This window comes from Carassius auratus, unplaced genomic scaffold (assembly GCF_003368295.1).
Source record: "Carassius auratus strain Wakin unplaced genomic scaffold, ASM336829v1 scaf_tig00216014, whole genome shotgun sequence".
Classification (NCBI taxonomy): Eukaryota; Metazoa; Chordata; class Actinopteri; order Cypriniformes; family Cyprinidae; genus Carassius; species Carassius auratus.
Window position 1 is genome coordinate 500,302 of NW_020528362.1, and position 12,799 is coordinate 513,100.

The 12,799-nt window shown below is 34.9% G+C and overlaps 1 protein-coding gene across 1 annotated transcript; it reads right to left on the reverse strand.

Annotated features, from left to right (window-relative positions):
- Positions 1 to 6,870: 6,870 nt before the first annotated feature.
- Positions 6,871 to 11,175, reverse strand: LOC113096648 (low affinity immunoglobulin gamma Fc region receptor II-like). Its single transcript, XM_026262060.1, has 5 exons — positions 11,082 to 11,175; positions 8,239 to 8,481; positions 7,844 to 8,116; positions 7,454 to 7,498; positions 6,871 to 7,375 (listed from the first exon to the last, which is right to left on the reverse strand). The coding sequence occupies exons 1-4, from the start codon at positions 11,173 to 11,175 to the stop codon at positions 7,455 to 7,457; spliced, it is 654 nt and encodes a 217-aa protein (XP_026117845.1). The 3' UTR covers positions 6,871 to 7,375; position 7,454.
- Positions 11,176 to 12,799: the final 1,624 nt, after the last annotated feature.

Here is a 12,799-nt window from a genome sequence, read left to right on the forward strand (position 1 = left end):
ATTTTTTTCTGTTACTCTTATATTTCTTAAGTATACCTGATTGTGACCTTGTGAATATGTAACTGCAAACATATTTTGTCCTTTATCTTTGCAAAAAAATTATTAAATTACATTTTCATATTTCCATTTTAAATTTAAGTTTCATCAGATGTCTCAAAACATGACTGTAATTTTTTTTTTCTAAATTTTTAGTGTATTTTGATAAAACATTTTTTAACAGAATGTACAATATAAAAATGTTATTACATTAGCATAATAAAAAAACCCTAAACATAATGTAACAGGAGGCCTATTTATGTTTCCATCCAGTTGTTTTTATTCATAAATTTAAAATGTGCATTAAAACATCTGGAAAAACTGCAAATTCATAGTTGAAGGTGTAAAGGTTAAGATATGGCTAAAACCTAATTGTAAATGCGATGAGAGTGATGTTCCTCTATGTCCAGAAACGCCCTCTCAAAAACTTCTGGATAAAACCAGACCTCTGTCTGTCTTTCTGACCCTCACTCTAGACATATTCTTTTGGTATAATATGACATAAAACTTTGTAAGAAACAGGGCCGTGCAGAGACCTTTGGAGGGGCAGGTGCTCAAAGTATAAAAGGGGCACATGGAACAAGGCTTTAAATAGCGCGGTTCAAAATAGCAATACAGCAATATATTGTGAAGCATTCCTTGCCGATTTGCGTATCGATATGGATGATTATGTATTGATATGGAGACTCGCACTAAACGGTTCATTTGAATCAGTGAGTGGTCGACTCCAGAACAGCTGCAATCGGATCATTCTAATTCGCAAACGAATCGTTTGGTGTGATTTGTGATTCGATTTAAAAGTTTATTTTGAAAAGACTTCGTTAGAGATGAATCAGACACCGCTTCTGCGTGTTGGAGCATGTGATATAGGGAGTAACGATATGTTTTATAAAATGCAGTGAAGTTAAAAGTATGATTTTATGCTTTGGAATTTAGTGAAGTAAAAGTAAAAGTTACTCAAAATAAAACTACTCCAGTAAAGTACAGATACTTGAAAAATGTACTTAAGTACAGCTGTCCACCACTGGTACTTCATCAGTAGCCTACTTCATGTCACACATCACACCACAAGTAAAGATAAAGATGTACTAACTGCTGGTGAAGATCTACTGAAGAAAACAAACTTTCAGAACATGATAAATAATAAATACACTGATCTGTCTGAGATATATGCAGCACATGAGTATAATTCACTTTCACACACAGATATCACATCATTACACAAAATAAGAAAATTATACTCACAGAGCATTAGAGGAAGTAGACTGAGCTCCATACTGATCTATTAATGACACACAGTCAAACACACTGGCTGTTTTATACCCACTCTTAAAACTTCCTACAAGCAAATAAAGAAGAAAATGTCTCCCCCGTAAAATGTGTCATCCTGAGAATATGGAAGATACACACACACACACACACACACACACACACACACACACACACACACACACACAACGTATAATTAGCCAAAAGCATGATTATGGCTATAACTTTTTATACTTCATACCCCTGACAATAGTTTCAGTCTATACTTTGTTAGAATATACACAACTCATGTTCATGGACTTTATACTGATGATTCGTTAGCAAGGGATGCAAAACTACATCAGACTGAATGAGAAGAGACTTTTAGCGGATCGTTTTAAACCTATCGTCAGACTGCTCAAATAAGGTAATTTTGACTAAATGCTGTTGACTGCCTCAGAATGTGAAAAAAGGGAAGTTATGAAGCCACAAATGTTGCTTAAATTTCTGAATGATTTTGCAACCATCTGTTTTGGGTATCTGAATCATGTCTGGTCCATGGCCACTTTAACCAGAATTCATCCGTGCAAAAGGAGAATGTGAGATGTGTTAGTGACTGGAGGTCAGTGTGAGTGATTTATCATCTGCTGTTGTCATCTTGTGCATCTGTGTGTATAGGGGGGTATACACAACTGAGATCTTTCTGTATTTCATATATGAAACAAATGTGAAATTTTTCAATTTTAAATAAATACCAGGTTTGTCAGTCCCATGAAAATGTAAGGATGGTTTCACTATAGTGGTTCAGCTTGTAGGCTTGCGAATGACTATGTTATCACGATGTTGGTATAAAACTTAAATAAATTGCCACCCACTGCTACTAATACGGACATAAGCACAATTAGAATAGCAAAGTATGTGGGACTATATTGTATTGCAACATCTACAAGTACAATTGGATGACAGTCTTCTGCTTTCAGGCCTCTGACAGTCGCTGTGGGTGCTGACCTGTTTTTATCCAGTCTTTGGTGATGATGTGTGCCTTAAATACAGAAATGACATGATGATCTCTGGAACTAGAATCAGAATTAATCCAAAACAACATTTATCCTTAATCTGGTCACATAAATTAATATCCATTGTTTAAACTACTTTAAAATATTTGTCGGACCATCTAAACTGTAACCTTTATTTGATATTGTCATGTTTCCTGCCTTCTTGTTGTCTGATTTGACTGTGATGCTGCTTGGATCTTCGGGTTTATAATCATTGATTCCTGTCAGTGTGATGCATTTACTCAGAGACTGGCTGAATGAGCTTTAAATGTTTGACACACAGTCAGAAAATGCCTTAAGTTAAAGACTGACATGTTAGAGACGTTTATTTATTGGTTTCCATCTTTCATCTAAAACAGTAACTCTCAAGTGATATAGGCCTCATCAGGCACAAAACCTACAAAATCTGAACATCTGTAAACTGTAAATGTCCTACAGAGGCAGCAATTTCTACAACTTCATATTTCCTAACTGTTTTTGATGCTATATAGGCATGTCTAATCATGTAATATGTTAAATTTGATAACAATAATGTACATAGGAAAATACATTTCCTTTACCCTTTCAATCAGTGAATGACCTGTGATATAAATAAATTATCTACTTCCATTTGTTAATGCTTGCACACAGTGGCAAGTTAACTAGATTTATTAATCACTTAAATATAGACAACAACAACAACAAATAAAGCCTCTTTTGACATATGCAAAATTAATTTTCTAGGGTAACACTTTACAATAAGGTTTCATTTGTTGACACAGATGTATTAACTAATATTAAATATGAGCAATACATTTGATACAGTATCTATTAAACTTTGTGAATAAATACAGCTGTTCGTTGTTTGTTCTTGTTCGTTCACTTCACAGTGCATTAACTAATGTTAAAAAATACAACTTTTGACTAACTTAAGAACAGCTAGTGCGACTAACCTTGTTAAGAGACGTTTGTATCCTGAATAAATAGTTGTAATTTGTTTTTGAATATTGATAAATAAAGACCTAAACTGAGAAGGGTCTGGTTGCAGACCATGGGTGAGTTGAGCTCCACTGTAGAGCAGGAAATACATCACCTCCACTTAAAAACTTCAAGATGGCATCGCTGTGAGTTCTTCAAACTTAAACTCAGGTCATTTTATCTTATCATCGCTAAAATGACAAACGGACGCTGTTGTATGGTGCAGTGTAAGTAAAACGCACAGGGCTTGTGTGATATTATGTACAAAAGGATCGATAAACACCATGGACTTCTAGATTTCTTTTATATCTCGAGCAATGTTGATGTCTGGGCACTGATCTATAAATCATATATACACCATAGATCAGTGTGTCTGGCCAGTGTTTTTTAAAATTTATTAAGGTATCAATTTCAATCACAAACCTTTACGGCACATTTCAACAACTGAACACATATTATTAGTGTTGATAAAGCCAAATAGAAATAAAAAAGATGAATAAGAAATAACAATAATCACACTATAAGATAAAACAGAATAAAAAAGGGAAAGAAAAAGAAGAATGAGGGTCTTATTTTAACAGCAAAAACAAGCATATGTGTTTCTGGGCGTTCCTGTAATGAAGAGACTTTGCAAATATCTTTAGTTCATTCTTTAATCCGCTGAGGTTTAACCTTTAAATACTCACATCTATGAATATAGTTATTTGCACAAAATAATTAAGTTATTTATCAAAAAGACTAGGATATTTTCCTTCAACAATACTCCAACCTTAATTGAGACCAGAGTGTATTGATGTATGTTTGGAATGAAGCCAGTTTTGAAATTCCAGCCATAAAGTCTGTACAGATTCACATTGGAAAGACATATGATCTACAGTTTCAATGTCTTTCTCACAGAACATACATGAATGGTTCTCCCAATTAAATCTTTCTTGTAGGAAGTTATTAGATGGATAAATGTCATTGTGATTTTTAAATGTCACTTCTTTGGCTTTAGGAAGAACTGGATAAGTAAAATATTTGTATTTATCTTCAGGCCATATAAAGCTGCAGAGTGATTTGCACTTTCCGTCATCACTCAACACTTGGATCATTGTCACCACTGGTGTTGGTTTTATTGGGTTTGTTTATGGGTTTCATTGTAGTATTGCCAAGAGAAGAGTGTTCACAAGTACAAACACATACATGTCAGAGAAGTCACTTCAGTGGAGATTTAAGACCTTTGTGAGAAAGAAAAAAAAAAAAACTGGTATTTAATGTAAAGTTTGTGTTTTCACCAGTGACTAGATGGTCTTGAGGATCAAAAATGATTTTTGGTTCCCCAAATATATATATATATATATATATATATATATATATATATATATATATATATATATATATATATATTGTCATAGTTGTCATGTTGTCATAGCAATATTTTAATAATATGAAGAACCTCTAGAACATTTTGTGGAATGGAAAGAATGATGTACATTTCAAACAGTCCCATGTTGTTGTCCTGTGACATCATCGTGTAGCATATTGAGTTGTCATCTCTGAAAATAGTGTCATTTTGCATTTTTATACCATTTTAAAAATGTCATCATTTTAAAATCACAGCACATATAGTGTTTAGTTCATTCTTTACAATGGAAATGAAAAGTCAGGTTGAGTGCAGTTTACATGATTGTAGCATTATTTATCGCATGTATCATTTAGTTGCACATTTTGTCAAATAAAATTTAAAAAGAGAAAGAAATAGCATACTGTGCACAGTATACATACTGAAGAAATAGTGATGATATGCTGTTCTGAACATAACTGTCTGTTGTATTACACATTCTCTCTGGGTTGACAACTCTTTAGTTAGGTATGAAGATGTAAATTATAATGTGATACTAAACAGTTTTATTTTTGTAAAATAAAGGCCATTGCATAGTAGTTATTTTGATAATTTGTTATATGTTGACTGCCTTCTATTTCATTTAAGGCAGGGTTGTCCAAACCTGTTCTCGGAGGACCACTATCCTGCAGAGTTGAGTTCAACTCTTATTAAACACACCTGAACCAAAGTAACCAAGGTCTTCAGTTTCATTAGAAACTTCCACAACTTTCCACAATTTTGCAGGACTCCAGCCCTCAGAGCAAGATTAGACATCCCAGATTTAAGCTCATAATGAAACAAAGTACTAGAGTCTAGATTGTAATGTATTTAGCTGATGAAGGGCATATGATTAACGATTTCTGGATATAACTGATGTGGTTTTTACTGGCAGCACAAACAGGTAATTCACATTTATCTCTGGTGAACAGAAGACTTTTGAAATTTTTATATAAAAAATGCCATTTAGAGATGGTTAAACTGGTTTAAAAGACACAGTGTAGTGTTCAGTTGGTTTCACTTCACAAGTGATATAGCACTTTATTTAGTTCTTACAACTTGCATGGAGAAAACAACAACATTTTATTGCATGCATGATTAAAGTACAACAGGTATGAAAGCAAGAGGACAAACACACAGTAAATAAAGAAGATGCAAGATTATCAAAAACTATCACACAATTTGCATTGTGCATATAGATTGTAAATATGGATGAAACAACCAAATCATCACCAAGAAGGTATGTATTGGACAGCGAGAGGAAAGGCAAGGCAAGGCAAGTTTATTTATATAGCACATTTCATACACAATGGTAATTCAAAGTGCTTTACATAAAAGAAAGTAAAATAATCATGAAGAAACATAATAACAAAAATAAAACAAGCAATTTTAAAAACTTTTCAAATGATTAAAACATTTGCTTAATTAAAATGAATTTAAAAATAGTTAGAAAATGATTTTACATAAAAAAACTGAAAATATAGTGCAATCAGTTCAGACATTGCACAGTGCTCATTCAGTAAAAGCACAGCTAAACAGATGAGTTTTAAGTCTAGATTTAAATGTCGTTAATGTTTTAGCACATCTGATCTCTTCTGGAAGCTGATTCCAACTGACTTGATCCTAATGATCTGAGTGGTCTGTTAGGTTTATATTCAGTGAGCATATCTGAAATATATTTCAGTCCTAGGTCATTTAGTGATTTATATATATGAGTAAAAGTACTTTAAAATCAATCCTAAATGTAACTGGAAGCCAGTGTAAGGACCTGAGGACTGGTGTGATATGCTCAGATGTTCTGCATGAGCTGCAGCTGTCTAATGGTCTTTTTGGGAAGGCCGGTGAGGAGCCCATTACAATAGTCCACCCTGCTGGTGATAAGGCATGAACAAGTTTCTCCAAGTCTTGGCTGGAAACAAAACATCTAATTCTTGCAATGTTTTTTACATGATAGTATGCTGATTTAGTTACTGCTTTGACATGACTACTGAAACTAAGGTCTGTCTCCAGAATCACACCAATATTCCTGACTTGATTTTTAGTTGTTTGACCCCTAGAGTCAAGGTATGCATTCACCTTGAACACTTCATCTTTGTTTCCAAATGCAATGACTTCAGTTTTTTCCTTGTTTAACTGAAGAAAGTTCTGGCACATCCAACTATTAATTTCATCAATGCATTGGCAGAGGGAGTCAATGGGGCTGTAGTCATTTGGAGATAAGGCTAGGTAAATCTGGGTATCATCAGCATAGCTGTTATAGGCAATTTGGTTCTTTCTCATTATTTGAATTAGTTGAAGCATATAGAGACTAAACATGAGCGGTGCAATAATAGAGCCTTGTGGGACTCCACATTTCATGGACGTCCACTTAGACTTTAGAGAGGAAAGATTGATGCATGAACATAGGCCTATTTCTATTCTCTTAAAATATTAATTATTCTATAATACATATTAGTAATGTAACAGTTATGTAAGATGAATGCATCTGCACCCAGTGGTACAGTATCAGCAGTTAGAAGAATCATGTGTTGTGGGGACACAAATCTTGTTTTAAAACATCATGGATTATGAATATAGGCATGTTATGATTAATAATTTAAACAATATGATTAATAATTAGGATAATATACCCAATTCACCAACTTTTGGTACATTTGTAAATTCCATTGTTGATAAAAGTTGAGTAATCGTATTCATCATACATCAGCAACAGAACCTGGAATTATACAAATTAAATCACTATAAAACATGACTTAGTTTATGATATTTTGCAAATATTTTTAGTTTACTTTACCTTAAATCTTCAGTTTGGAGTAAACCGTGTCATAACTCTCCTTTCCTAACAGATGACAAGAGTGGCTCATACATTTATTTCACAATTATCTTATTATACGTTGATTTATTTTACTGTACTATGATACAACAAACTACTTCAAAAGACATCTCAGCATTTTTTTTATTTGATTGTGACATGATTTAGCCTAAAATAAACACATTTATTTATTAAAATACCTTTAGTTTAAGTTATTATCTGCAGATTTACTACAAATGACATACAGTAAATGAGTAGTAGAGAATCAATGCACATTATATTAAACATTAAACATGTTGGTTAAGGTTTCTTATTTACAGACATTTCTGCTCATGTAGTCAGATTGATATGAACAGATATAAGGACTCTCACCTGATACAGTGAGTGTAACTTTATCACTGGTGTGTGAGTATCGTGATCCTCCTGTTTCTCTTCCAGTGCAGCTGTAATTACCTGTGTGAGATTCATTAACAGAACTGATTCGGTATTCCTGAGACTGACTGACATGAATCTCTGAATCATCTTTATTCCAGCTGTATCTCCAGTTGATGACGTCTGTCTGCTGTATGTCACACGAGAGAGTGACTGTCTGTCCTCTGGACACACGTCCATCAGGCTGGACACGCACTACAGGCTTGGGTCTCTCTGTGCAAAACAAACTGAAGTTACTTTAACTGACAGCACATGATATTGTGATTGGGGGACATTAATCTTCATAATATTATTGTAAACTCTAAATCAGATTGTCCTGTAAAAACAGCACTGACCTCTTACTGTTAGCACGACTCCTTGGCTTTGTGTGGTCTTTCTTTCTACAGCACACGCATATCTTCCTCCATCAGAGACTCTCACTTCTCTCAGTGTTTCAGTTGCAGAACCAGCTTTTATTCTCTTAAAGTTTTTGAGCCAGTAAATTGTCCATCCAGTTGACCGTCCCTCATCACAGATCAGAGTAACTGTGTCTCCAGTGAACACTGAAATCTGGGGCTTTACAGTTAATTTGGGCTTGCCTGTAAATAATTAATGATACATCATGGCTGCTTCATGAGTCATCATCTATCGCATCTTATGATTTCTGTTATTTATACTGAGACTGAGTTGTTTCTACTGAAGATGCTGCATTTTAGACAGACTGAATGTTTATTGTGTTTGCTTAATCTCAATACATGACATTAACTAACCACACAGCGTGTATTATATTATACATGTTACTGCCATATGGACATTTGGTATAATGAAGTAGTAGAAGTAAATATGTAAATAAAAAGTGCCTCTTAACATGTTATTATATTTAGTATTATAATGCATATGCATAATATGTGTGAATATTTGAAGAAATAAATCACCTTGAGTGTGTACAGGGTGGATGTTTGAAATCAGCACTGAAAGGTGAAAAGATACAATTATTGATTAATTATTAGATTTAAATGCTTCTCAATAGAACAACATGAATATCTTTAAAAACGTTTGTAAGGAATTTTACAAGAAAACATCTCCATTTGAATAGTTTACACTGAAATTTGAGAGAGAAATAAACTCTATTATAGATAAATATATTATAGATGTTATAGATATAGATACAATTCAAAATAGCAAACTACAAGCAGTGGAATGATATTTGAGATCAATTGTATATTGTTAATGAGCAGAATTGATCAGCTCAACTCTTTCTATCATCTCTATTTTATCAAATCATCTCAATCTATCTCTATCCTTTCAGATCTATCAAAAATGGAGGAAGTCAAGAATGAGCAGAATGACAAAGGTTAAAGAGGAAGAATAGACAACTTTTGTGTGCATAGTGCACACCACAAGTAAAGATAAAGATGTACTAACTGCTGGTGAAGATCTACTGAAAAAAAAAAAAAAATTTCAGAACATGATAAATAATAAATACACTGATCTGTCTGAGATAGATGCATCACATGAGTATAATTCACTTTCACACACAGATATCATGAACTGGATTAGATACTAAGATTAATAGCAGCATGAATAAAAACATTAAATACATAAGAAAATAAAATACAGATGAACACTGATGCACCACATTATTACACAAAATAAGAAAATTATACTCACAGAGGAAGTAGACTGAGCTCCATACTGATCTATTAATGATACACAGTCAAACACACTGGCTGTTTTATACCCACTCTTAAAACTTCCTACAAGCAAATAAAGAAGAATATGTCTCCCCCGTAAAATGTGTCATCCTGTCTTTTCTTACAATTCTTGAGAATATGGAAGATTATTTAGTGACATTCAGCCAAGTATGGTGACCCATACTAAGAATTCAAGCTCTGCATTTAACCCATCCAAAGGGCACACACACACACACACACACACACACACACACGTTTGTTTTTGTGAAAAGTGGGGACATCCCATAGGCGTAATGGTTTTTATAATGTAGAAACAGTATATTCTATTGCCATTCACTAACCCTACCCCTAAACCTAACCCTCACAGGAAACTTTCTCAAAAAAACTCATTCTGTATGATTTTTAAGCGTTTTGAAAAATGGGGACATGGCTTATGTCCTCACAAGTCACCCTCTCCTTGTAATACCTGTGTCATACCCATGTCATTATACAGAGTTGTGTCCTGATATGTCACAAAAACACACACACACACACACACACACAGCAGTGAACACACACACACACACAGTGTGTGGGCAGCCATTTATGCTGCAGCGCCCAGGGTTCGATGCCTTGCTCAAGGACATCTCAGTCGTGGTATTGCCAGCCCTAGACTCAAACCCAGAACCGTAGGGTTAGGAGTCAAACTCTCTAACCACTAGGCCACAATTTCCCACTTTCATTTAGTGCAGGGGTGTCAAACTAATTTTTTTTCTGGGGGCAGCATTTTTCTGGGAATCTCATTTAAGTGCTTATGTGTGAGCTTTGAGCGCAGTTTGATTTTATTAATGTTCATTACTGAGAAAATTTGCTCACAAAGGTACCGCTGATTAGAGAACCGGCTTTACTGACGAGATGAGCATTAACGATCAGCCGATCGTGATCGGAGCACCCCTAATTTTTGCAGCCAGTGCCATTAATTTGGGATAGCCTGGCAGGAGATACTGATAAAATGTGTCCAAGCTCAGAGAGGCAAATTTGTCCTTCAATTTATCACACTTCAAATCAATTATTTCAAGTTGCGCATCAACAGGCACATCAGAAACTCACATCAGAAAAATCGTTTCTCGTTACTCCCTCAGCAACCCTGAAATCTTTTCTTTGTACCGTCTCATCTCAGGATTAATGGTTGCTGCGCACACATCTCTTAGACAGGGAAAATGAGCAGGGTCACCGCTTGCCATCTGCGTCTCCCATAATGTGAGCTTTAACTTGAATGCACGTATGCTGTCATAATACTGTGTTATAATTTTTTTGCATCCTTGCAACATTTTGTTCAGATTATTCAAGTGCTCTGTAATATCAACCATAAATGCAAGGTCCTGCAGCCATAGTGGGCACTGTAATTCCTTTTCCCTCCATGAAATGTCCAATTTCCCCCCGTAGATCAAAGAAGCGCTTTAGCACAGCACCTCTGCTTAACCATCTTACTTCAGTGTGGTATGGCAGACCATGAATAATGTTACAGTCACTGAGAAGGCTGACAAACTGATGATGATTGAAACCTCTGGCTCGAATGAAATTAACAGTTCGGACAACCACCTCCATGACGTGATCCATTTTTAATGACTTGCAGCATAATGCCTCCTGATGCAAAATACAATTATATGACCAAAAATCACCCCCTCCATTTAACGGCTTGTACTTTCTCGGCTTGTAGCTTGTCGCTTCTCAGGACATACAATTTCGGCAGCCTTCAACATGCAATTCTTGACGAACTCCCCCTCACAGTACGGCTTTGATGATGATTCTGTTTCGGTATCAATTAGGTACCTGGCTTCCATTGCAGCAGCACTGGCCTCTCTGCTCCGTGTGAAAACAGACTGCTGTTTCCTCAGACCCACCAACATTTCATTTACCTTCTGTCTTCTCAGTTCTCCATGCAAGCTGTTGTATTTTTTGCCATGCTGAGTTTCATAGTGGCACCGAATATTATATTCCTTAAGAACTGAAACTTGCTGCGTGGCACACGGGCTTCCCATTCACCTCCGTGAACATGTAGGAAGATGTCAAATATGAGGGTGCCAGTACCAACTGAAAAGCGGGAAAACTGATTGAATCAAACGCCAATCAGACCCTAAAGCTCAGTGCTACCATGTGCTGTTAGGCCCACCGAAAATTTGTATTTGTATTTTTTTTATCCTTTATTTAACCAGGTAAAACTCATTGAGATTAAAAACTCTTTTACAAGAGAGACCTGGCCAAGATGCAGCGTAAAAAACAAACAAACAAAACACAAACAAACATAAGGAACAGTTTCCAACATATAAAAAACCCACATGAAATACACATACATTTATATATCACAAGACCCAGTGCTGAATAAGGATCAATATAACTTTATGAACAATTACACTGACCAATGTTCATCCGCTCCACATTCTTCAGAGTTGAAACAAACTGTCTATAAGAAATAAAGGTAGTCATTTTCATTGATTTCTGAAGAAGGTTCCAGGCAGAAGGTGCTGCAAACATAAAGGCTTTTTTAAATAAATAATGGCCATGATGACTTGTTAAAAGCACACTCAAATAAGTAGGAGCTAGTCCAAGAAGTGCCTTGTAAATCAAACATAGCCAGTGATTGTACCTTCTTGAATAAAGAGAGGGCCATTTTGCTTTATAATAAAGGATACAATGATGTGTCCTATAACCACAACCAGTGAAAAAAACTTAATGCACAATGATACACAACATCCAGTTTCTTCAAACATTGGGCAGAAGCATTCATATATATCAGATCACCATAATCTAATATGGGAAAGAAAAGTGGCCATTTCCAGGTATTCTCTAGCGTGAACGGATAAGCATGATTTTGATCTGTAGAGATAGCCAAGCCAAAACCAGATTGCTAACATGGGTTCTGAAACATAGTTTAAAATCAATCATTATACCCAAATAATTATAACTGTTAACTAATTTAATTTAATTTCCATCAAAAGTTGAGATGCTTGAAGAAGAAACTGGAAGTTGTCTTGAGTTTGTGAATACCATTATTTTTGACTTTTGTACATTTAAGACCAGCTTAAGCTGTTTTAAACGATTCTTAACAGTATTAAATGCAGACTGCAAAAGCTCAAGGGCTTGTGCAGTAGATGATGCAGTACAATAAATAACAGTGTCATCAGCATAGAAGTGATACATAGCATTCGATAGATTTTCACAAAGTTTGGTTATATAAATTGAA

Bases quoted from the DNA above. Each gene is read 5' to 3' on its own strand.
- LOC113096648 (XM_026262060.1), bottom strand. From the start codon at position 11,175: ATGGATCACGTCATGGAGGTGGTTGTCCGAACTGTTAATTTCATTCGA. The intron at 8,482-11,081 runs GTAACATTATTC...AATTATTTACAG, and splicing joins TGTCAGCCTTCTCAGTGACT to GCAAGCCCAAATTAACTGTA. The intron at 7,499-7,843 runs GTGAGAGTCCTT...GTCATCTGTTAG, and splicing joins AGTTACACTCACTGTATCAG to GAAAGGAGAGTTATGACACG.